Raw genomic sequence first — 25,232 nt, 5'->3', positions numbered from 1 at the left:
TTTTATTTTCTTTCTATTAATTTTACATTCACTGACTTCCAAAATGAAAGGGAAAAATTTACATACCCTGCACTTAATCATCTGACCCTTCCTACAGATTCCATCATTATTACGTTCCAAAATGTTCTTCAAGTTAGGGCCCTTCTTGAAAACACACACAGGTTTTTCTCCTAAGATTTTAAAAAATTCTCTGTCACTAGTCAACAAATTCCAATTCTTACACAGAATATCTTTAATAGTGTATGCATCATTTGAGAAGACAGTTGAAAAACTTGTGTGGTAATTGGTTACTTCAGACCCAGAGGAATTGTGCCCCCTATATATTTCCTGGTTATGGACAATTGTTTGGTCATTCACAACAGTGTCCGTGACAGTTTCAGTTATGTTCAACCCAGTCAAATTGGGATGGTCAGTATTAGGGGTGCCCAAAATTGGTGCAAAATACCCATATTGTCTTTTCTCACTAACCTCCTTCATGATGTTGTCAATTAAATTGGGGGAATACCCTCTTCTCAAGAACATTTCCTTCAAGTTAAGGCATTCTCTGGTGAAACCTATCCAAGTTGTCACCATTTGTGCTGCACGCACAAACTGCCCCTTAATAACTGCACGTTTCTGAGTGAATGGGTGGCAGCTGTTGAAATGCAGAAAACTATTGGAATAGGTTTTCTTTTCTGAAAATTTCAGCGAGAAATCTCTGTTGTTCCAGATCTTTCTTTAACAGAACATCAAGACAGGAAATTTCACATGCATTAACACTATATGTAAACCTCAAAAAGGAGGTTGAGTTGTTAATATAGTTAATGAATTCAACAATATGGTCTCTAGGGCCTTCCCATAAAACAAACATGTCATCCAAACACCTCATGTAAGTATGACAAAATTGGAAAGATGTTGATTGTTTCAAAGTATGTTTTTCCCATTCCAACATGACAATATTAGCGTACAGCCCCCCACATGCTGAACCCATAGCAACCCCTTGTGTTTGTAAATAATACTGATTGTCGAACAAGATAAAGTTGCTTCTCAGCACCATATCCAAAATCTGTTTGTACATATTGATTTTGTCCTGGGGTATTCCCTTAGAAAACAAATAATCACAAAACCATTCCTCCCTGATGGAATGTGGGATGACAGAATATAAATCTACTACATCAGCTGTAATAAATAAAAAGTCAACCTAAAACAAGTGTTATTGATTTTCCTTAAGAAGTCCCAGGAATCAGTACATAAGTGGGGTTCATCCAAAAGTAACTTCTATAGTTCAGTATCCAGAAAATTGGCTAAGGGGTGCGTGACTGATCCCTGGGCATCAACAATAGGACACATGGGTGGTTGTTGAATGTTTTAATGGAGTTTCAGCAAACCAAAAATTGTGGGTGTAATTGGAAGTTCCATTGTCAGATAGTGTAGTTTGTGGATTGAAATGAGACCATCAATAAATAAGTCCTGGATGTACCCCCTTATTCTACTGTATGTGCCATTTAACTCATTTAAGGAACTTTCACAGTCAGTATCTGTTTCCAAGATAGATTTCATTTTGTTGATATAGTCATTAGTTCTCATAATGACAACCCCACCCCCTTTATCTGGTTTCATTATTCTGATGCCATATAGTTATTTTAAACAATTAAGCTCCTCTCTCTCTTCTTTAGTTAAATTACTACTGAAACTATTGTTTCTAAACCTGTTACCCAGATTTCTAATATTGAGTTCACAAACTCTCTCAAAGGATGCTAAAATAGGATGGATGGGGGGATTGTAAGAACTGGATACCTTGAGTGGTGGACATACCTCTTCTACCCCTTGAAACAAAACCTGTAAATTCAATTTCATCACATAAAGTTTTAAATCAACCAGTGTATTCACAATGTTTAAGTATTGACTAGGAACAAACATAAAACCTTTTGCCAAGAGGTCACAAGTAGTTACATTCAATGTGAATATAATTGTAAACTTTAAAGTCTCCAGTACTGTTGAGGTCAATATGTAAATTTGGGGAACTTTCCCCTCGAACAATGTCAGGTATAGACTGTGATGAAATATCACTCTCTATTGTCTCCTCCCCTCCATGGATGATAGTTGTTTCCCCTGTTCACTCGGCCATTGCCTCTCTGTGCAGGGGCTTGAAAATGATTGTTCTGAAAGTTCGTACCCATCCCGCTGATTCATGAGGCGTTCTGACCATCTTAATTGGGGAAAGTTTTCTTCCCCTAAAAAATGTTCATTCATTGAATCAATTTCAATGTCCATGTTAATTGCAACTTCATTCGTTTGATGTGGGGGGTTTCTTTAGATGCCATTCTTGTGAGGGGGGTGGGGGTGGATAAGCTACATGGTTGGCATAGTCACTCTCATCCCTGATGAGCATTTTAATTTTTCTGTTTTTGATAACAGTCATTTGTTCATCAATAGAACTGAAAATCCTGTTGTAGTCAAACCTGTTAGTGCTGAACCCGGGGTCATTAGTAATAAGTTCATCCAAAATCTTTACTTCCTGACTCAGTTCAACAATACTCATTTCATTATGTTTTACCACCATTTCCATGTATTCTAGACCCCATTTATCAAGGCCAAAAGTTCACGGAGTCTACCTAGACCTTGCCAAGGCCTTCGACACCATCCCTCACTCAGGAATCATAGATAGACTCACTAAACTAGGCATAAACCCCTATGTCATAAGATGGGTTGCCAACTGGCTCACTGATAGAACCCACACTGTGAAAGTAGCAGACTCCAAATCTGACTACCGACCAGTTACGTGTCCCACAGGAATCGGTCCTAGGTTCTCTCCTGTTTGGCATCTACTTCTCTGAAGTTCAAGCCAACACAAAGGGACTCTGGCTTATTAAGTTTGCGGATGATTGCAAACTGGGAGCCATTATTGATTCTCCAACTGATGTAGACATTCTACAAAAAGGCCTCAAAGACATCAATGACTGGTGCCAGAAACATGGCCTTAAGCTCAATGCCAAAAAGTGCACTGTCATTCCCTTTGGGAAAAATTTGGTGCCCATGAACTACCACATAGGCGGTAGTCCACTAAGCACTGAACGTGTGATTAGAGACCTGGGGACACAGGTTGACAGCAACCTCTCCTTTGATAACCACATTGCCAATGTATTCAGGAAGTCCCTCTGTGGTACATCTCATTACAAAAGGTTTCTCATCCAGGAAGAAAGAGGTCATAATCCCTCTCTACTCGTCCCTCATTAGACCTATTATAGACTACAATGCCTCATTTGGTATGTACCTCACTAGACACTTACAACTGGAAAGGCCACAAAAATACCTCACTAAGATGATCTTAGGCCTTAGACACATGCCCTATACGGACAGACTCAAAAAAACTCCAGCTATACTCTGTCTCTTATCGCCTACTTAAAGGCGATCTCTGCTTGACCTACAAAGTCATGTCTGACCCACAGCTGCTAGATATGCTACGTCTAAAGAAATCCCAATCCCCCTGTGCCACATGCTCCAGGGACCTACACCTCATTACCACAATAAACAGAACATGCTGGAAGGACAGGTTCCTAACCCAGAGACTTTCCATACTCTGGAACAAACTTCCCATTCACATCATGCAGAGCATGTCACTGGCCCTCTTTAAAAGAAATCTTGAGTGGATGGGCAATAGGAAGTTCACCCCGGGGATCACTTCAGTGGCCTTGCCTGACAGGAGCACTAGGAACTAACTTTGGGCGGCATGATGCCAGGGAATCTTCTTGGGCTAGGCTTATATAGGCTCCAGGGCTGTTAGCCTAGAACACACCTATGAACATGCATGACCTAAACACTGGCTTAGCTTCTATAACACAACAGCTCCTGAACACCAAGGTCTAACACAGTAATAGGTAGGTGTTTGGCCTACCTTATGAGAAAGTGGAGGGAAAGACTCTCAATGCTTTAGTGTAAACAAAACAGTGGGCAATATCAGATTTGCCCACACCTTAAATGAGACAGAAACTCAGGCTCTTTACTTTGTCTAGCTGCAATGCTCTAAAATGTGATGCTAAAGGTACAGAGTTGCATTTTTGGTTACCGAAAACGTCTGGATATGAAAATTTCCTTTTTGGGGCATTTGCTAACAGAATCAGATCATATTTTGTTTGTGGCATTTGAACCCCTCTATCAGCTATAGTTATGGCATCTAATGTCAATGAAATTTATAATAGTATTTTAGATTATTGCTGAATGCAGCTTTTGGTTTAGCAAAATGATACTTCAGGATGATTGCTGGGTTCAACCATACATCATGTTACCCAAATGAGAATGTTTTGGCATCTGCATATCTGAAAAGCAGCTACGTTTCCAATTTGCAAGAACATGATTCAGTTTAGCAACAGTACTTTATGATCTGGACTTGTATAAAAAAAGGATGCCAATAAATTCACCCTGAGAGCAATGCTCAAAAACACATAAATGGTAATGACTAGAAACCCAGTCATAAATGTTTTGAAACACACAACAAGAGTTTTAACTGGCTGACTAAGGTACAATTCTCTTTAGGAGACACAGCTAGTCCCCAGCAATTGCAGACAGATAACTCAAGTCTGGGATCTTTCTTTATCTTAACTGTATACCAGTAAGAAGGTGCTATATTAGCATGGCAAAGGTCGTGTATAGTCTATACACGTCTCCTATTTTCCTTAAGCTCAGATTTAAAGTCAGGGCTAAACAGCGGAGGGCTCATATAAAGGCAGAATTGAAGGGCTTTCTGTCGCAACTCCTCAGTGAAGCTAATGACCAGGTCTCATAACAGTGCCCCCTAATGACAACCCAAACACGATGAACATATTTACGCTGGCAAGGTCATAAACTGCTCTAGGTGCTTCAGTGTTGGATAGCAGCAGGTTAGACAAAATCTTTGAAAAGCTTGCCCTTAATCTTTATTTCTTTCAAAAAAATCAACAACTGATCTGATGTATTTGAGAATATAGAAAAATACCCAGTCATGTTTCCTAAAGAATTGCTGATACCCAGCCTCAAAGTAGAGAAGACATTTTCCCCTACTTATTAAGCTTTCTGGATTCCTTACCTGAGGGAATATTACTCAAACCTTTATGCATTTTCTGCGCCTCCTGGGTCACCTTCAAAATTAGTGAAATGACAAGTGTACTTGGCAAAAAAAGGAGAAGTCAATGAGAGAAGGTTTTTCCTGTTTGCTTTACATCAGACAGAAGGCATCTATCTTAAGAATTTTCCAGATTTCCTTCAGTGATGGGAACCATGAGAGGGACTGCCCTTGACTGAGATTCTATCAGTTCTAAATGCTCAAGCAACTTGCCCATGGCTTTATTCCATAAAAACAATCCATGAATATTATCACCTCAGCAATAAACCTGAACAAAATACCAAAGAAGTAGCCTTCCAGAAGTGATGAACTAATGCCAGGGACATGAGAGGGAAAGGGAGATGAGGCAGTGATGTAAGGAAGCAGTACAAAAGGCAACCTCCAAAGAGATTGTGACCCAATTACAGATTTAAAAGACTTCACACAGGTGATCTACATCTAGTCAAGACTTGAGATGTGAAAAGCAGAAACTGACCTTTTAATTATTTAAATGCTAGGGATGAGCAGGTTAAATGATATAAGTGATGAACTCTAGATGAAGGTGTCAACAACACCATTAGCCAGTGCTTAATAAACCAAAGAATACAGACTCTGAACCTACAGTAAGACCTACTTTGATAATTTCAACCTGGTGCTTCTTGCATGAGGAATCGCTGTGTTCTGTTCTTGTCAGGGGATGAGGAGTAGGTCAGGCACTTCTACTCAGCCTCTCCTTCTCAATGTCTCTAGGAAAGAGTGATCTCAAACAGTATTAATGTAATAAAGATGTGTAGTTGTGAGAAAAGCATGAATTTTAAATGAAAATGAGGTACTCTTACTATATGACAATTTTCTGTCTCTAAACCCACTATTAACTGTGAGTCTGCTTTTCAACAACTGACGGTGAAAATAGATAATAACTCTACCAGAATGGAAATCAAAATCTAAACCAACTATATTAGAAGTAGTGAATATAGTAACAGAAATAAAACTAGAACTGAGATCTTTAGAAAAGGGTAGGAGCAAACTACATAGGGAAAAATTGGAATCGTCAATAAATACAAAGGAGGCATGAGGTTTAAAAGGCATCGGGACTTAAATGAGGAATGAGCTATGTAATGTTTGAGTGAGAAAGATTGAGTACATTATCAGTAATATATAATGTCTGCAACTGGGAGTGTGTCAGTATGGTTTGTGATGCAAAATGCTTACAATTAGGACTGTGTCGGTGTGGTTTGTTTTCATATATTATGTTATATATATAAATGAATGAATGATGGTTTAATAAAGATGCGTCTTGTTTAAAAAAAGGCAGGAATTGAATAATTCATGTAATATTGCTGAGGTTATGAGATACATAGCAACATATGTGAAGTATAATGTTTGTTATGTTAATAAAGTTTGATTACCTTTATATGAATGCAAATTTGCCTATGTCACAAGCGATAATTCAATAAAGGTGTTTGAAAAAAAGAGTGACAACAGGGTGAGTCCTACATCAATTAACAAACATAATGGCTGGAAATAACGGACAAAACTGCAAAGAGCTTTTCAGAAGCTTCCTTCATCAAAGACAGTGTAGTGTGCTTTGAAAGGCTGCCTGAGGTAACCCACTGTGAAGTCAACCAGATACCCCAACCTGCTGAAAGGATATTCTAAATGAATGTTAAGGATCCCTTGGCTGAGACTTCCTTAAAGATTAAAATGTTCTTTAATCTTTGTGGGCTCCCAATGATCGTATTGCTTCTTCCTTTTCTTCCAATACTAACCTTACTGTTAAGCAGGAAAAGAAAGGACCAATCATATTCCCTGATGGGAAAGGCAAAAATAAGTCGCTGCTTAACAGTAACATTTCTTAAAAAATATCAAGCAATATTGAAACCGATTTTGCTGTTATAAATTATCAGACAGAATTAACTCATTAGAAATTACTTACCTGCTTGAAGCTGTTCCTGAAGAACCTGATTTAAGCAGAGTCCAGTGGTTAACGGAGTATCTGTCCTTGTTAAGTTTGATGGTATGTGTAAGGAAGAATCCTTCTCTCTGTATTCTGTAACTGAGCTACTTCTCTGGTCGCACTCTTCCTCTTCTGATCCAGAAGGAAAGTCTGCAAGATAAATTGAATTAGCAATAAACCACCAAATCATAAAAAATGTTATGAACAGACCACTGACATGAAAATAGGCTCTTCACAGAGCCAGACTTTGATCTAACACAAATAAACCTGTATTACCATAAACCTATGAAAGCAAATACTGAAGTTAAGGGGGTTGAATCTACTATGGCAACAGTCTAAGCAAAGTTGTACACTAGAGATGATGCAAAAAAGACCACTGATAAAGTAAAGCTATGTGAGGTATTCATCAAAAACACTTTTACAAAAATATATGAATCTTTAGCAGACTATCAGGCATCAAGTCCCTATTATCTGAAGATCCTCGAAGAAAGTGGAGCCCATTCCAGCAGAGTTCCTTTCAGCAATTAGCTACCAGACCAGACTCCTACTCTAAACCTCCCTGCTGACAAAGGAACCAAATAAATGCCATTCAAAACTAACCAAAATTTTCAGCGGTTCATTCTGATCACAGAGAATAAAGTGAAGTCAGGGCGATATTTTACTTGAAGGCCTCACCTTGCGTTTCATGCAGAAGTGGGCATGTCGCAAATGACCGACGACCAGGTCTGCATATGTAATGAGCCATGATTGACATAGCATTCTAATCAGCTGTTGAGAAGCAAAATATCCCCATTAAATTTAGTATGAATTTTTTTACTTGAGTGTGTCAGTGCACAAATGTATTTATTACATACATACACAAACACATGCCCCACCACCACAGAAGTATTTTCAGTTACGATCTGAGCCAAAAAGCACATACATACATTTCAGAACATTCTGTGTATGTCTCTAGTTAAAATGTAGTACCCGACCCTGACAGATTAGAAATGATGCTGGCAGTTCAATCTTCCAGTCTAGAAATCTGCATGTATCTTTTCTTAATTGTTGTCCTTTTATTTATTCGTTTGTTTTGTGGTTGCGTAATATTGAAAATATGCTGTTAGAATAATACTGTGACTTGTGTATTTGTTTAGCATTAGTAAAGTGTTGATGTTAAACAACATGCAAACTAGCTGCTATTTAAAAATCACTTCAAAATACAGCTGCTAAAGGATGACATCTCTTCCTCCCACAACAAGAAATAGGGGCAAAGCCTAAAATAATGGGGGGGGGGTGCAATGTCCCCAAAACAGGGACACAATTTAAATATTGCTCTTAAACTTATAAAGTTAGTAGACTAACAGGTTTTGTGTTATCGTGCATTTTCTGAAGGACACGAAGTCGGAAACTCAACTGTCTGTCATTCTTTTGTTACTTCAGTCCTCAGTGATTTGCCAGAAAACACACATTTTAGGAAGAACAGACTAAAATATGAAACAAAATCTGGGCAATTGAGGGGTATGTAAAAGATCAAATTTATGGAAATTTGACATACAATTACAGCTGTAATACATTGCCAGCAAGATTTAACAACTGCATCTTCAAAGAATACTTGCTTGTTAAAAGGCTGTGCAGATCGGGTTAATTTAGTCCAGATGTTGTTTGCATTTATTTTCCATCCGTCATCATTGTTAAAAACTAAATGTATCTTGCCTTAAAAACAGGCAAAAATATGGCATAACCCATAAAAATACAATAGTATTCTACATACTAGAAACATATGCTAGTGTCGCTATTGAGGGAATGCATATTCATTAGTGCCTGATTATGATATAGCACGGGGTGGGTTTTGGGCGGGGCTTGCTACTGCGCATCTGGTGAAGCCCTCAAGTAAAATATCGCCGAAGTGCGAACCAAGATAGTGGGGAAAAGTTCACAAACATGAGTCTTCCTAGTTTCACATGAGGATTAGGGTTGGCAAACAGACATGTTAATCAAAACATATTTTTAAGATTTGTAGTTAAAAACATGAAAATTAGAACTAAACTTTTTATTTTCTGCATTACCCTCTCAACAAACCTTCACATGCATCCATTCACACAAGTACACACCTGCAACTAATTAGACACCTCCAACTGATTTCAAGCCCACTCATAACCTTCCATATAATGGACATGTTCAGTAACTGTTGGTAGGGGTCAGAACGGACTGGAGAGGCCATTATCCATGGAGCCATGGCAGGTAACAGAATTTATAGTTAGGTCTCCCATTCAGACAGCTGCTGTAAGCACACAATTCTAAGTTCTTTTTTTGTCTCCCTGCCACCTGCCAATCATTTGCTCCTCCTAATCTATATGCCCTTCACTCCTCATTGGGACAGAATTTTGCCAAAGTCCATTCACCACCAATGATGTGAAATTAGATCATGGGAGTCTTCATCCTGACAGCCATTAGGGCATTTTATGGATGCAGCCTAACCTCAGCTACTGGTGGTGACACGGTCTCCAAGTCACTATAGAGGGACCGCCTAAGCCTAAGTATGGAAGTGTGTCTGCTCCTTACCACATCTCTGCAAAGGCTACCACAGTGATTTGAGGAGACTCAGCCGTGCAGTCTTTTTCCCTTCCATGGAATGCCAGATCATTACAGGGGGTAAGGTCACCACAAACTTCCCGGGCAAATGAGTTGACATAAGTCTTGCATCTCATACCGTCCACAGGCTCTACCAACTTCCCACGTCACTAACTGATCTTGGCTTGTCTGAGTCACAGTCAGGGCTTTATCCTTCTGTGCCACAGAGCCTGGGTTTCAGTTATGAGACTTACTTGATGCAAGTGTGTAGATAAAGAAGGCTGCCTGCAAGAAATTTCCCTTGCGAAAAGTGATGCAACATTCTCTGATATTGATCCATAGCACAACCTATACCTTGCCAGGTGCATGCTGGTAGGGATGGGAGAAAAACAAAAATCCTTGAACTACCCCAGATAGCTACATGAATGATCGTCCCTCCCAGCTGACCTTCACTTAGGTGATGGGGAAGAGAAGATTTCCTAGTAAAGCAATTTTATTCATTAACATATATGAACAACCAGGGTATCAGCGTAATACTTCTATTCAGCCTTAATTATGAGACTGCTTAAACAAATGCCAAAAAAAAAACAAACTTGCAATTGTGTGAAGCCAAACTCAGTCACAATGTTAAAAAGTACAGTTGTGTAAGTAAACTTACCATAACAGTAATGTTCAAATTATCACTGCAGCAGTAGCCTTAGCTATATGGGTTATATCCTGCAAGGGGGGGGGGGGTGGAGTGAGAAAGCAGTGATCATTCAGACATCTACTGTTATGGTAGGTTTATACTTACAACAACAGTGCTACATTCATCACACTGATCTGCTGCTATAGCCTTAACTATATAGATATTATCAAGAGTGCAGGAACCCCTGGAGAATGGTCCTAGCAAAGCCTGATCAAGGTCTAGAGAAGGAATCAAGCTTATAGTGACTTCTAAAAGTATGTACAGAGAACCAAGTAGCAGCTTCTAGAATACTTCTAGAAGTCAACCCTTTTCAAAAAGCCATACATGAAACCAAAGCCCTGGAAAAGTAAACCTTGACCATGCTTGGAACAGTTCTGTTACGGTGAGTATAAGAAAAGGTAAAAGCCTTAGACAACCATTTGGAAATGGCCTGTTATGACAAAGGTTGTCCTGTCTTCTCACCTTCACAAGAAATGAAAAATATATCCAAAGATCTGAAAGATTAAGTTGTCTGTGGACATTGAAGTTATGGAGTATCTTTTCTCTCTGAGTTTTAGGTTCAAGAAAGAATACAGGAATATGGATAATTTGGCTTAAAGTAAATTAGGATACTACCTTAGGCATACATAAAGGATTGGTTCTCAAAGAAACCATATCCCTATGGAACATTAGATAGGATTGACTCACCATAACAGCTTGCAACTCAGATACTCTTCTTGCAGAGGTCAAAACAATTAGTAAAACTGTTTCCATGTTAAGAACCTCAAGTCATCCAGGTTAGCTGGTTTAAATGGAGCAAGTGCTAGCTTCTGTAACACAAAACTACCTGGAAGCCTCTTATACAAAATCCTTTTCAGCAACATTTTGACATGAGAACTCATTGAAAGAAATGTCCGATAAATGAACCTTGAAAAAGGAATACGAAAGGCCATAGGACAGTAACTTGCACAAATATTGTAAAACCAGAAAACAACTAGCCCTGAATGGGTACTTGTTATGTTGTTGGCACCAACTAGAAAACCTTTTCCATTTATTAATATATGATTTTCTAGAGGCAGGCTTTCTTGCCACCATTAGCACTTGCTGTACATCCTCAGTAAACATGTGCCTAAAAAGGATTAAGACCCTATCATCCAGGGAGTCAACAGCAGTGTATTCATGTCATGCTATATCAAACAGCTCCATTCTTCTGTGAGTAGATCCAGTCTGAGGAAGCTTGTGGTAATTGCCTCTGGCCATTTCTTTTTTTTTTTCAAATAGAATTTTTATTAAATTTGCTTTAAGACATAACACAAGACAAAGACGACTGCTGTTACAGCAATACATTAAAACAGCAGGTATCATTCAAATAATAATAACTATCTACAATATATACAATAGTGCTGTCAGAGGATAATTCAAAACTTGAGGATAGTCATAATAAAGGGAAGGGAAGGAAAAGAAGTATGCAGGTGGTAAGGTATTGTGTCTATACAAAATGTATAAGCCTCTATTAAGTAAATAGACCAACCCTGTCCAGTTATCTTGAGCCTCAGAGGTGAGGGGGAATTTAAGAATAGTGGCATTTAGGAAAGGAGAGGAAGGAACATGTGAAAGAGGAGCAACAGGTAATAGTGTGTCATCCAGTATTTTCATAGTTATCAGCCAATAGTTCAAAAATGACCTCCCAAAATTTTTGAAAGTATGTGCGCTTACGTGCATTAGTAATAATGAGCTTTTGAGAAGTAATGCATTTAACAGCCAGATTTCCGAACCCACTCCAAGAAATTTTAGAGCAATCTAACCAATTTTTGAGACATAAAATGTAACTAGACGGCACAGTGTTATTAGGCCATTTCCAAAAGAAAAGAAGAACCATGACTGCCTGGGGGCCAGAAGGGAGTCATCACAATGATAGCAGAGTTGTACAAAATCTTTCCATAACAGCAGATATCCTTTTCACTGCTGCAGTATTCATAACAGAAAGGATCTCCTGCCAAGGACAGCTCAACGTCTGGCCAGTTGACTAAAACCTTTAGTACTTGCAAGTGCTATAAGTCACATGTACACTCCCCGCACAAGGTGCAGAGCATAAACATGATATTTGGATGCACACACTCAGAAGTGAAAAAAAGACTGCGGTGGTGGTACTGCAGTAGCATTGTCACCTCACAGTTAGACGTTGCCTGTTCGTTTCTCAGTTAGAGTGTCTTCTGTGTGGCAACATGTGTGAATGGGCGTTCCTTCATTGAAGGTTGTGCGTTAGGCCCGGCAAGCCAGCACGTAAAAATCTACTGCCAATCATTAGCGGACCGGAGTTCCACTGTGGCGACCCCTAACCGGGAGAAGCTGAAAGACACAAACAAACAAACAAACAGAACTGAAAAAGTCCCAGGAGGAGCAGAATGTCCCTAGGACCAAGGAAGAAAGAATAAGTGCATAAAAATCTTACCATAACCATAGATGTCCTTCTATTCTATGTTGCAGTATTCTTTACATATGGGTAAGTATTCCGCTACTTGACCCGAAGTCCGGCTTGTCTACAAAAGCTTCAAGCTACTGTCTGTACACGGGACGTCGCAAGTAGACTCCTACAACTTCAGCCATAAAAGGGATGTCCGCACGTACAATCCTCAGAATAAAATAGCCCCATGAGGAAAAATCCAAAGGGAGACCCAGGAGACAGTCATCCAAAAAACGAGCAAGACATAGGGGGAAGGTGGGCGGGACAGAATACTGCAACATAGAAGAGAGACATCTATGGTTATGTTAAGACTTTACACAACTATTCTATGTCCTTCTATTCAATGTTGCAGTATTCTTTACATATGGGAGAGTGCAAAAGCTGAAAGGGAACCCAGGGAGGGGGAAGGAACAGGGAGAGATCAAGCAGAAACATTTTCCACAAATCCAGGCAGTATTGCTCTGGTAAACTTTGCTCTGGCCCTAAAAATACAATCCAACTTGTAATGCTTTGTGAGGGTATGAACAAAACAACAACTGGCAGCTTCCAAAATGGACTGAGTATCCAAACCACTGAAGAAAGCCCCTGAGGATGCCACAGATCTAGTGGTATGGGCCTTAACAGAAGAGGATACGAATTTCCCATGAAAACAATAGCAAAACACAATGGCCTTAGAAATCCATGAAGAGGCAGCTTGCTTAGAAACAGTCAAACCCAGAGCCCTGGGATGGAAAGACACAAACTGATCAGATTTCCTGACAGACTTAGTTTTGTCAAGATAGACTCAAAGCTGTATATGCACATCTAGAGAATGCAAAATTATCTCACTAGTAGATTCTGGAGATGGGAATAAAGCAGGCAATTGGACAGCTTGATTAAAGAAAAAATCATTAACCACTTTAGGCATAAAGGATGGATTGGTTCTCTAAGAAACTCTGTCCTTATGGAAAACTAGGAATGGTGGTGAAGCCATTAATGCCTGGATCTCAGAAACCCTTCTGGCAGAGGTAATAGCTACCAGAAGTACTGTTTTCAATGTATAAAACTTTAGAGAAGCAGAGGTAGCTGGTTCAAAAGGAGCCCGAGTCAACTTCTCCAGGACAAAATTAAGATCCCAAGGAGGAGGAATTGGTTTCCTGGGAGGACTGATGTGAAGGACTCCTTTTAAGTAAAGTTTAACTTCCAGCCTGGATGCCAATGGAGGAGTTAAAGGCAGGCAAGCAAGACATGGCAGAGCAGTGGACCTTGATAGAATAAGAAAAGACTATTGCTGAGTAACTCACACAGGTAAGATAACACCACAGGAATATCCACCAAAAAAGGGCCCTTTTTCCTTTTTTGGCACTGGGCAGAAAATCTTGTCCACTTTGAAATGCAAAACTTCCTAGTACTGGGTTTCCTGGCCTTCTGCAAAACCTGAAGCACGTTTTTAGAAAAAAGGTGCCTAAAAGGAAGAGTTGATCAACCATAAGGTCAAGTGAAGAGTTGGCAGCTGTGGGTGAATTAGAGATCCCTTGTCCTGAGTGAGTAGGTCCATCCGGTGAGGTAACTTGTAGTGATTGCCCTTGGCTGAATGAAGAAGAAGAGGGAACCAAAGCTGTCTTCAAAAGGGAGTCACTAACAAGATTTTTTGTTTCTTCTGCTGAATTTTCAATAGGACTTTCTGAATTAAAAGAAAGGGGGGATGCATAAAGAAACATCCCCTTCCATGGGAATGATAGGGCGTCCACCTTCCAAGCCTGAGGATGAGGGACCCTGACACGGAAAATAAGAAGTTGTCTCTTCTGAGGGAAGGCAAATAGATCCATCTCTGGAGTACCCCACCAATGAACTAGAGCCAGTAATACATCCCTGTAAAGCATCCACTCATGGCATTGTGTGTTATGGATCTGCTTAATGCAACTGCCACAGACGTCTGAGCTGAAGAAAGGTACACCGCATGCAGTGAGACTGTACTGAATAGCCAACTCCCATGCCTTGATGGCTAAGCGACAAAGAAGATAAGATTTTGTGCTCCCCTACTTGTTTATGTACCAAAGGACAGTAGTGTTGCCTGTGAGATCTTGAGGGGTCCTGGAAGGAACACAGGCTGAAAGGTCTGTAAGGCTAGAATCAGCACCCTCATTTCCCTGATATTGATGTGCTCTTTCCTCTGAGAGTAGGACCAAAGCCCCTGCACTTCTGTGGAAGCAAAGGTTGCTGCCCATCCTAAGTCCGAGGCATCTGTAAAAAGTTCCTGCACTGGCTGAGGAATTTGAAGGGGTAACCCAGGATTCAGACTAAGTTGCTGCATCCACCAATCTAGTTCTGCTTTCAAACAGGGAAGAAGATGAATGGCAGTCTCCAAGGGATGAGCATGCTGGGACCAAACTGTTTTCAGAAACCACTGGAACCTCCTCATGTGAAGTTGTGCAAAAGGCAACATGGGAATTGTAGAGGCCATGAACCCAAGATGTCTCAGGAACTCCCATGGCAGTGTTAGAGGAAAGGGTTAGAAGTGATTCCATGAAATCTATGAGACACAGAGCTTTCTCTGAAGGAAGAAATACCATCAAGTCTGTCCTGTACCTGCACCCCAGAAAAATGAGATCCTGACTGGGTGACAGAGCAGATTTTTTGTAATTTATTGTGAATCCCAAGCCTTGCAGAAAATAAATAGCTAGATTTAGATGTTGAAGTAGAAAATCTGGACTGCTGACCAGAAAAAGCAGGCCATCCAAGTAAGGGTAAACTTGAAGACCCTTTAATCTTAGGAAAGCAATGGCTGGGGCTAGACACTAAGTGTAGAACCTTGGAGCAGTGGAAAGACCAAATGTCAAGGCAGAGAACTGAAAGTGCCAAGAACCCACTGAGAAATGTAAGAATGTTCTGAAGTAAGGGTGAATAGGAATATGCAGATAAGCATCCTTGAGATCTAGTGAAGCCAAGAATGCTTGAGGAGGAACTAGGGAGAAAACAGACTGTAGGGATAGCACCCAGAAAAAAGGCACCACCAGGAAGGTATTCAACTTTGAGAGGTCCAAAATGGGTCTCCAAGGACTGTCTTTTCTTAGAACCAGGAACATCCTGGAAGAAAATCCTTTTCCTTTCTGACTTGAAGGGACAGGTTGAATGGTGCCCTGGAAAGAAAGCTGAGTTAGTAGCTGAGGAAACTGATGCAGTTGATCTGAGGGAGTTTGAGGAATACCCTGAAAGGGGGGGGAAGAGACTTCCAAGTCATGAAGTAACCGTTTTGAATAATGGATACCACCCAAGAATCTTGAGTGAGCTCCTTCCTGGCTGAAAGAGAAAGATGGAAAGACAGAGGAGTACAACTAGGAAGTTGGGGTTGGATATCACAAATAACCTTGTCTGGACTGAAAGGCCTGCTGGGGAGATGGAGCAGAAGTCACCGTTTTAGGCTGAGGGGGTCTCCTAGCAGATCTGCATGCCCTAGAACCAGAGGGAGAAGAACAAGAAATAGACCTAGAGGGTTTCCTAATAAAAGGAGTTTTAGTAGGGAAGTTCCTATTGACATTTAGGAACTGGAGAAACTAGCAGGTGCTTTAAATCCTGAAGCTCCTTAACATTTTCCTTCAGTTTTAAAATGTTCTGCAGCAGCCTTACCAAAAGGAATAGAACTGTCCAAGGGAGTATTAAGCAATTTTGGCTTGATGTCCTCTGGGAGAGCTTGTAGACGCAGCCAAGAGCATCTCCCAAGAGCAGAAGCAGAAACTGCAGCTCTGGAGGAAGCTTCTACAGCATCATAGCTGCATTTAATGGAATGCCTAGTGGCTTGTGAAGATGCAGCCAAGACAGAGTGAGATAAGGACTTAGCTTCTGAGTCAGAAAGCTGGGACAGGGCCTGAGAAGCTTGGGTGAGAAAAGCTAGAGAATACCTAGACATGTGAGTCTGGTAATTAATGGCTCTAACTGCCAGGGTGGAAGAGGTGTAAACCTTTCGAAAATTTTACTTTCTTTGTCTGAGGGAAGCAATTTCTTGGAAGGAACCCGGGAAGATTTATCTGAAGTGATAGAAACCAAAGCAGATCAGCTGAAGGATACTTAAAAAGAAATTTGCAATCCTCAGGGACCTTATAAGAATGGTCAGGTCTTTTAGGAGCTGGTGCCTGTGAATCTGGGGTCTTGGAAGATAATGTAAAGGCATCCAGGAAAGTAGGCAGAACTGGAGGGACAGGTGCAGGGGCTTCCACCTGACATAAGTCATAATATCTCTTTTGTTCCTCTGAAATTTGGGAAGAATCCCACTTAAAGAATTATCTCATCTTATTAACTGTCTCTCCAAAAGAGAGTTTTTCCATTGGTGAATCTCCCCCACTAGACTCTTCCTCTGGAGAAGCATATTCCAAGGGGGAAGGTATCTGAGTGAAGTAACCTAAAGAGTCTTCATCTGAGGAAGACCCCTCAGAATCAGAGTCCTGGGCTGGAAGAGCACAGAAAGACTCCTGGGAACCCGATGGCAGTACAGGGGAAGAGGAGAAGGCAGGGCCAGAAATACGAAATGCCAAAGTCATAGGCCTGAAGGCCATCAAGGCTTTAATAAGACCTTGCGAGAAAACTTCCCAATTCGACTAAGGAGTACTAGGCACTGTGGAATGTTTAGCCTTTTTATTTTCTTTTTGGCAGGTTTTTCTAGGGCAGGAGCAAGGCCAGATGTAGGCCTAACACCCGGAGCTTCTTTTTGCAAGGGAACTGGACCAGTTTCAGTGTCCTCCGAAATAAGTAGCCATGGTTCCCCCAAATTGTCCAAACCAACACATCTGCATAGCCTCGGACGTGCTCGGATCCCCACTTCTAACAGCTTCCATTGTGGTTCCCACCAGAGAGATGCACCCTACCTCCAACCGTACCACCAGGTTTTCATCAACCTCAAGGGGTATGTCAGAGAGAGAAGGCGCAGCCAAAGAGGACTCGGGGCTGCTTTGCCTACCTTCCTCTTCAAGGATGGCTAGGAGGAACTCGCGGAACCCTCCATCGATTCCCTAGCCAAACGTTTAAGGCTCTAGTTTTCTAAATAATGATTTAAAGCAGACAGCTGACTAAGCAAGGTCTTAGGGATGAAGGTCTGAAAGGCAGAGCAGGACCGATGGTCGTAGGTAGGCCCTAAGCAAAACAAACAGAGCTCATGACTATCCTTATGTGGTATTTGTCTTCCACACCAAAAATACAAAAGGCAGAAGCAACCAAATAAATCCCCAATGGGGTACTTACCTGAAACTGAAGAAGAAAATTAAGTTTCCAATGGCAGACTGCACATACGAGTTAACCTTTCCAAATGGCGGCAAAAAAGGTCTGAGGATTGTACATGCAGACATCCCTTTTATGGCTGATGTCTTAGGAGCCTACGTGTGACGTCCCATGTACAGGCAGTAACTTGAAGCTTTTGTATACAAGCTGGACGCCAGGTCGAGTAGCGAAATACTACCTATATGTAAAGAATATTGCAACATTGAATAGAAGGACATCATGTGCATTCAGAAGAATAAAAAAAACAAGAGCCCCTTGGCCGGTTTGGCAAGAACAGCCACAGCAGAGGAGGCAGAAGAGTGGGAACGAATACTGCAACAGTAAACAGAAAAATACCTACTGTTATGGTAGGATTTTACACAACTGTACTATGTCCTCCCATATCACTGCTGCAGTATTCAAAACAAAAGGGACAGTAAACAAGCTGAAAAGGAAACCTGAAAGGAGGATGGTACTGAAGAGCCATCTGCAAACTTACGACTGATAGCCTTGGCAAAGACAGCTTTACCTCTGGAAATAAAATCCAACTTATAATGCTTAGTGAAGGTATGGACAGAAGGCTAAGTAGCAAACTCGAGGTTATCTATCCCCTTGAAAAAGGCACCAGACAAAGCACCAACTCTAGCAGGATGAGCATTTACTGAAGAAGAAAGACATCTAGCATGAAAAGAATAACAAAAAAAACGGCTTTAGAAATCCAGGAAGAGATGGTCTGCTTAGAAACATCTAAATCCAAAGACCTGGGATGAAAAGAAACAAAAAGCTGCTCAAATTTGCAAATGACTTTAATTTTAGCCTAATAATATCTGAGCTGTCTATGCATATCCAAGGTGTGAAGAGCCTTCTCACTGGCAGACTGCAGAAAAGGAAAAAAGAAGGCTACTGAACAGACTAAGGTACAACTCATTGACCACCAAGAACTAGTAAGAAGATATCACCTGTCTCTGTGGAAAACTAAGAAAGGAGGAACAGCCATGACAGCCTGAAGTTCAGACATCTTCTTGGCTGAAGTGAGAGCCAAAAGAACAGTCTTCCAAGTACAATATTGTAAGGAATCTGAAGCAGCAGGCCCAACAGTAAGCAGAGTCCATTTTTCAAGAACAAAACTGAGGTCCCAGTGAGGTAGAAGAGGATTTCTGGTAGGCCTGATGTGAAGGATGCCTTTAAGAAATTGCTTGACCTCAAATCTAGTGGCCAGAGGAGGATTCAATGGCAGACAACCAAAAATTGCTGACAGATGAGCTATAACTGAAGAATAGGCCAACCCACTATACAGCAGTCCATGCAAACAAAAGAGAACCAGAGAAACATCCACAGATAGGGAATCCATCCTGCTGGCGAGAGAGGCACCAGACAGAAAATCTCTTCCATTTGGACAAATACGATTTCCTGTTAGTGGTCCTCTTGGCCTCCTGCAGGACCCGAAGCATGTCCTCAGAAAAGAGGTGCCTAAAAGAGATTAAATTCCCACCACCCACAGTGTCAGCTGAAGAGTAGACAAGTGAGGACGGATAAGAGACCCCTTGTCTTGTGTGAGAAGCTCTACCCGGCGAGGTAACAAGTGGTGACTGCCCTTGGTCAAATGAGAAAGAAGGGGGAACTAATGTTGTCTGGGCCAAAAGTGAGTCACCAACAAGATTTTGGGAGAGTCCTGTGTGACCTTGTGCAAAACACTTGGTAGAAGAGGAAGGGGAGGAAAGGTGTACAGAAACATTCCCTTCCAAGGATGACGTCCACTTTCAAAGCCAGAGGACATGGCACTCTGGAACAGAATAGAGGAAGCTGTCTGTTGAGATGGGACGCAAAATGATCTACCTGAGGAATACCCCATTGATAAACACTGTCCAGGAACACATCTTTATGAAGTATCCTTTCGTGAGCTTGTGTGCCTGCCCAGAGAGTCTGCCACTAGAATGTGCTCTGAAGGAATGCAAACAGCCTGAAGAATCACTTGATACTGCGCAGCTACATCTCAGACTGAAGAGCTAATCTGCAAAGAAGTAGGACCTTAGACCCCCTTGCTTGCTGACATACCACATCACTGCGGTATTTACTGTGAAAACTTTGAGGGGCCCGAAATGAAAGAGAGAATGAAAAGCTTGAAGAGCTAGAAGCAGAGCCCTCATCTCCTTTATACTGATGTGGTCTGGACCTCTGATGATGAGACCAGAGACCTTGAACCTTGTGGGAAGAGCCCCCCTGATCTCTTGTGTAAGGTGCCTGTAAAGAGCTCGAGTCGGGTCTGTAGCCTGGAAAGGAAGCCCTGGGTTGACAGAAAGTTGATGAATGCACCACTGAAGCTTGAGCTTGAGACAAGGAAGGAAGGGTACTGGGAAGTCCAGGAAGTGGCAATGTTGAAGCCACAATGACTTGAGGTACCAGTAGCTTTTTCTTATACAGCTTGGCCAGAGGAAACAAGGGAATGGTGCAGTCCATGAACCTGAACCCAAGGGACCCTGAGAAAGTCCTGGTTGTGAATAAATCCAGAGGAAGACGACACTGGAAAAAGGTAATAAAAGACAGGACCTTTGGGACAGGCAGGAATGCCAGTATGGGGAAGATCTGGATCCTGCAACCAAGGAAAACATGATCCTGAGAAGGGGTTAGAGCTGATTTTTGAAAGTTTATGGCAAACCACAGACTCTGCAACAGGGAAATAGTAAACTGGAGATCCTGAAGCAGAGTCTCAGGGGAGGAAGCTTGAATAAGCAGATCATCCAGATAACGAAAGATATGACCCCCTCTTATTCTTCAAGAGACAATGGACAGGAACGAGACATTTGGTGAATATCCTTGGGGCAGTACAGTGTCCAAAGGGCAAAGCAGAGAACTAAAAATGCAAGTAAGAAACAGTGAAATGTAAACATTTCTAGAAAAGGGGATGGATGGGATATGAAGGTAGGCATCCTTAAGATCCAGAGAGACCAGAAAGGCCTGGGGAAGAAGGGGAAATAAAATTTGAAGAGACCACATTTCAAAGGAAGGAATCTTGAGAAAGGTGTTGACCTGGGAAAGGCCCAGAATCGGTCTCCAAGTGTCCCTCCTGGAAGCTAGAAATATTCTGGAATAAACCCCCTCCCATCCTGGGCAGGGGGGCTACAGATTGTACAGTTCCCTGTATTAAAACAAAAAGAAGCACCTCTGGGGAAAAAAGGAAGCTGCTTCCAAGGAGGATGAGGGATGCCCAAAAAAGGAGAAAGGGATTTCCAAACCATGAAATACCCCTGGTTGATAATGGACAGGACCCAAGGGCCTGTTGGGATTCTTAACCAATTTGGAAGGGACAGGAAAAGACAGAGGGGGGGGGGAGAACCCAGCTAAGGGAAAGGGGAAGCAAATTATCAAATGAAACCCCAGTTTATCCTGAAAAGTAGGTTTCTGGGAAGTAGGGGCTTGACAAGACTTAGAGACACAATGTCTAAAACCATTTTTACCTTTAGGCAGAAGATGAGACTGCGTACGAACAAAAGCAGATTTGGAAGGGTAATTCCTCTGAAAGTTTGGAATAGGAGAACAAAAATATGTTTCAACTCCTGCAAGGCCTTGCCCTCATCCTGGTGGGATTTAAAAAGTTCAGCAGCAGCAGTAAAAATTATTTTATTATCCAAAGGAGCATCCAATAGTTTGGACTTAATGTCATCAGGTAAAGCCTGAAGATGAAACCAGAAGCAACATCTCGTAACAGAACCAAATGCAGTAGCTCTGGAAGAAACATCAGCTACATCATAACTGCATTTAACAGAGTGTTGGGAAACTTGAGAGATGAAACCCAACTAAGACAGGGCAGAAGCCTTCCCCCCAGAGTCAGGAAGACCAGAAATTACCTGAGGAAGGAGGACCAAATCATACATGGTTATATGAGTCTGGTAATTAATGGCCCTAAAAGACAAAGTGGCAACAATATAAACCTTCCCCAGCCTCGCCATGACCCTATTATCCTTGTCTGGAGAGAGCAGTTTGGTAGAGGGCAACAGCTTGAAGGGCTTGTCAGAACAAACACTATAGAAGGATCAGCAGAAGGGCGTTTATGTAGAAATTTACATTCATCAGACACCTTGTGATCTTAAGCGGTTTGCATGGAATTTAAATCTTAAATTAATGTTTCAGAATTCTGTCACTACTAAACGGGTATATAAACGCACTGAAGCACTTTTGTTCCTGTTGCCTGTCCTGTAATTAAAGCATCTATAATACTTGTGAGAAACAGTTGTATGAGCTTTTTAACACTTCAAAGCATAGTAAGAATTATAATGTGTTAAAAAAAGAATTTGATTCTTTAAAGCGACTGCAAAGTAGTACTAGTATCATGATTAAACAGGCAGCTACAAGGGGGGGGGGGGTGCCATAGTTATAATGGATAGCAAAAAATATTATCAGTCTATGCTATCATTTTTAAATGATCCAAGTACTTTTCATTTATTAAATAGGAATAATGTGAATAGGTTCATAGGTAGGTACTAGGCTATCGGCCCTAGGGCCTATACAAGCCTAGCCATAATGATTCCCAGGCTATTGCTTCCCACAAACATTTACTTTCCTGGACCCCTGTCTAGCAAGGCTACTGATGTGATCCCCGAGGTGAATTTCTATCTCCCATCCAATCGTCAAGGTTCCTCTTGGAGAGGGCCATTGAGGCGCTCTGCCTGACATGTATGGGCAGCCTATTCCAGAGTATGGGGAGTCTCTGGGTCAGGAACCTATCCCTCCAGCATGTTCTGTTCACCGTGATGACAAGGTTAAGATCCCTGGAGCGTGTGGCTTGGAGGGATTGGGATTTCTTTAAGTGTAGTATGTCCAACAACTATGGGTTTGACATGGCCTTGTATGTTAGGCAGAGATTGCCTCTGAATAGGCGATATGCGACAGAGTATAGCTGGAGTTTCTTTAGACGGTCAGCATAGGACATCTGCTTTAGGCCTGTGATTCTTTGTGTGAGGTACTTCTGCGGCCTTTCTAGTTGTTGCAGATGTCTTGTGAGGTACATACCAAACGGGGCATTGTATTCTATAATGGGTCTAATGAGGTTCATAGATTAGTACTAAGCTAACTGCCCTTGCGAGCCATTTTAAGCCTAGCCAATTATCCCTTGTGAGACTCAAACCCTGCACCTTGTGTTTGTAAGGCAAACACCTTAACCATTAGGCCACCCTCCCAGGGAGGAGCACAGTGGGACAATGACCTCCTTTTTTCTGGATGAAAAGCCCTTAGTGATGAGGTGTGCCACGTAGAAGGATTTTCTAACTGTTGTGGCTATGTGGTTAGCAAAGGTGAGACCACTGTCCACCTGTGTTCCCTAGGTCTCTTATCACAAGTTTCGGAGTTTAGTGTACTACCACCTATGTGGTAGTTCACAGGTACATGGCTTTTCCCAAAGGGGACAACTATACATTTTTTGACATTTAGCTGAAGCCCATGGCACTGGCACTAGTCATCTGTTTCGGTAAGACCCTTTTGTAGTATATCCACATCATTTGGGGATTCAATAATGGCTCCCAGCTTGCAGTCATCTGAGAATTTTGTAAGCCAGAGTCTCTTAGTGTTGGCCTGTACTTCAGAGAAGTAGATGCCAAACAAGAGTGTTCCCAGGACAGAACCCTGCGGTACACCACTTGTATGGAGCTGGATTTGGAGTTGGCTACTTTTACAATAATAATAATAATAATAATAATAATATAATACGTAGGGTTAATGGTGTTATTTATGACCTTGAAGATGATATTACATGTGAACTGTTCACCTTCTTGCATGTTGCTAATCCCGTGCTTCCCATTCTGTATGGGTTACCTAAAATCACTTGCAACCCCCTCCCTCCCCCTGATGTGACTCACCATGTCTGGGAGGGGATGGGTAAATGAGCCCATTTCAATTTTCTGAGAACAATTAAAACCTTTGTTAAAAAATTTCAAAATTATATTTGTGATACTAATGACTTTTTAAAACAACTTTATCAGTGGTATTCTGTGAATGAGACTGCCCAGTTTATTTCTGTAACAATGGATGTCAACTCATTATTTATGGCATATAGGCTGTGAGAGAATATTTATGTAAGAACACAGCATTCACAAATGGGAAATCAGAAACGTTTCTTAGAAGTTGTACTAACAAGTAATGTTTTCCTGTCTGGAGAGTAGCTGTACCATCAAGTATCGGGTGTTGTTGTGGGTACACCAATAGCAAATACTTACGCTAACACAGCCCTGTATGAATAGGAAAGTATGCATGCATTTGGTTCAACAAACAATTATACTGATAAAATTCCATTTTATAAATGCTTTGTTGACAATATTTTTTTGGTTTGGAAGGGTGATGAAATTGAACTATAAGAATATGTTTGACTCTTGGAAACTACTACAAATTTTCTGAGATTTAAGTTGAAATATTCTAGAACAGAGATTAGTTTTTTGGATATAGCACTTAAAATACTGATGGGCTGATATCAATGAATATCTATAGGAAGGAAGTTCAGGCTAGCAGATTTCTCCATAGCTGCAGTATGCATCCTGGTCATGTTTTTAAAGGGATAACTAAAAGCCAATATGCGAGAGTGAGTAGACTGACTACAGATGCAACATTACATAACCAGCAAGTGGATATGTTAAGACAAGAATTTCAGATGAGAAGCTATGATGAAGGCCTTTTGAATGAAGCATCTAACCATGTAACTAATGAAAGAGATGGTGGAGCCAAACCATATTTTTCATTAGAACATCCACAGACTAACCAAAGTCGTAATAACAGCACTAACTTTAGGTACATCATGAAATATAGTGTTAATACTAGTGGTGTTCCTGATATACAGAGAAATTGGGACATACAAACTGCTATGCCAGAATTGGGTAAAATAATAGAAAATCCCTTAGAAAACTTAGAAAAAGGATGTCTGAGAAATCTTCGATTCCCTGGATCATCTCGCCCCTTTCAGCACACGTTTTGATCACATCTGCAGCAGAGGTGCCAAACACTAAATCTCTATCCAAAGGAGAATTTATAATCTCATTTATAACATCTTCTGGGAGGTTCTGAGAATGCAGCCATGCAGACCTCCTCAAAACAGTACCAGTGGCCATAGCCCTGGATGAGTTATCAACAGGAGTCACACATACACTGTAAACAATGAGCAGTGACCTTTGAAACAGAAAATAACCAAGTTACTTAAAACAGATTCTTCCTTACAAGAAGAAACTGCAGATAAAAAATTCCTCATACTTCAGTTTGTTAGAACAAACATAGCATATGAGCCTGACAATTCAAAATTCTGAAAATAAAAGTTGCAGAGGTATACATTTTT

At 41.1% G+C, this 25,232-nt stretch overlaps 1 protein-coding gene across 1 annotated transcript in view; it reads right to left on the bottom strand.

Moving 5' to 3' along the window:
* The window catches only part of WDR90 (WD repeat domain 90), a 1,773,335-nt gene that overhangs the window by 448,953 nt on the left and 1,299,150 nt on the right, over positions 1 to 25,232 (bottom strand). Inside the window, exon 28 of the mRNA XM_044079383.1 lies at positions 6,993 to 7,163. Coding sequence (XP_043935318.1) covers positions 6,993 to 7,163 — 171 coding nt within the window. The remainder of the gene's footprint in view (positions 1 to 6,992; positions 7,164 to 25,232) is intronic.

Source organism: Protopterus annectens, chromosome 8.part0 (genome assembly GCF_019279795.1).
Source record: "Protopterus annectens isolate FY-2018-M chromosome 8.part0, PAN1.0, whole genome shotgun sequence".
Lineage (NCBI taxonomy): Eukaryota > Metazoa > Chordata > Ceratodontiformes > Protopteridae > Protopterus > Protopterus annectens.
This window is presented reverse-complemented; position numbering and strand designations above follow the sequence as displayed.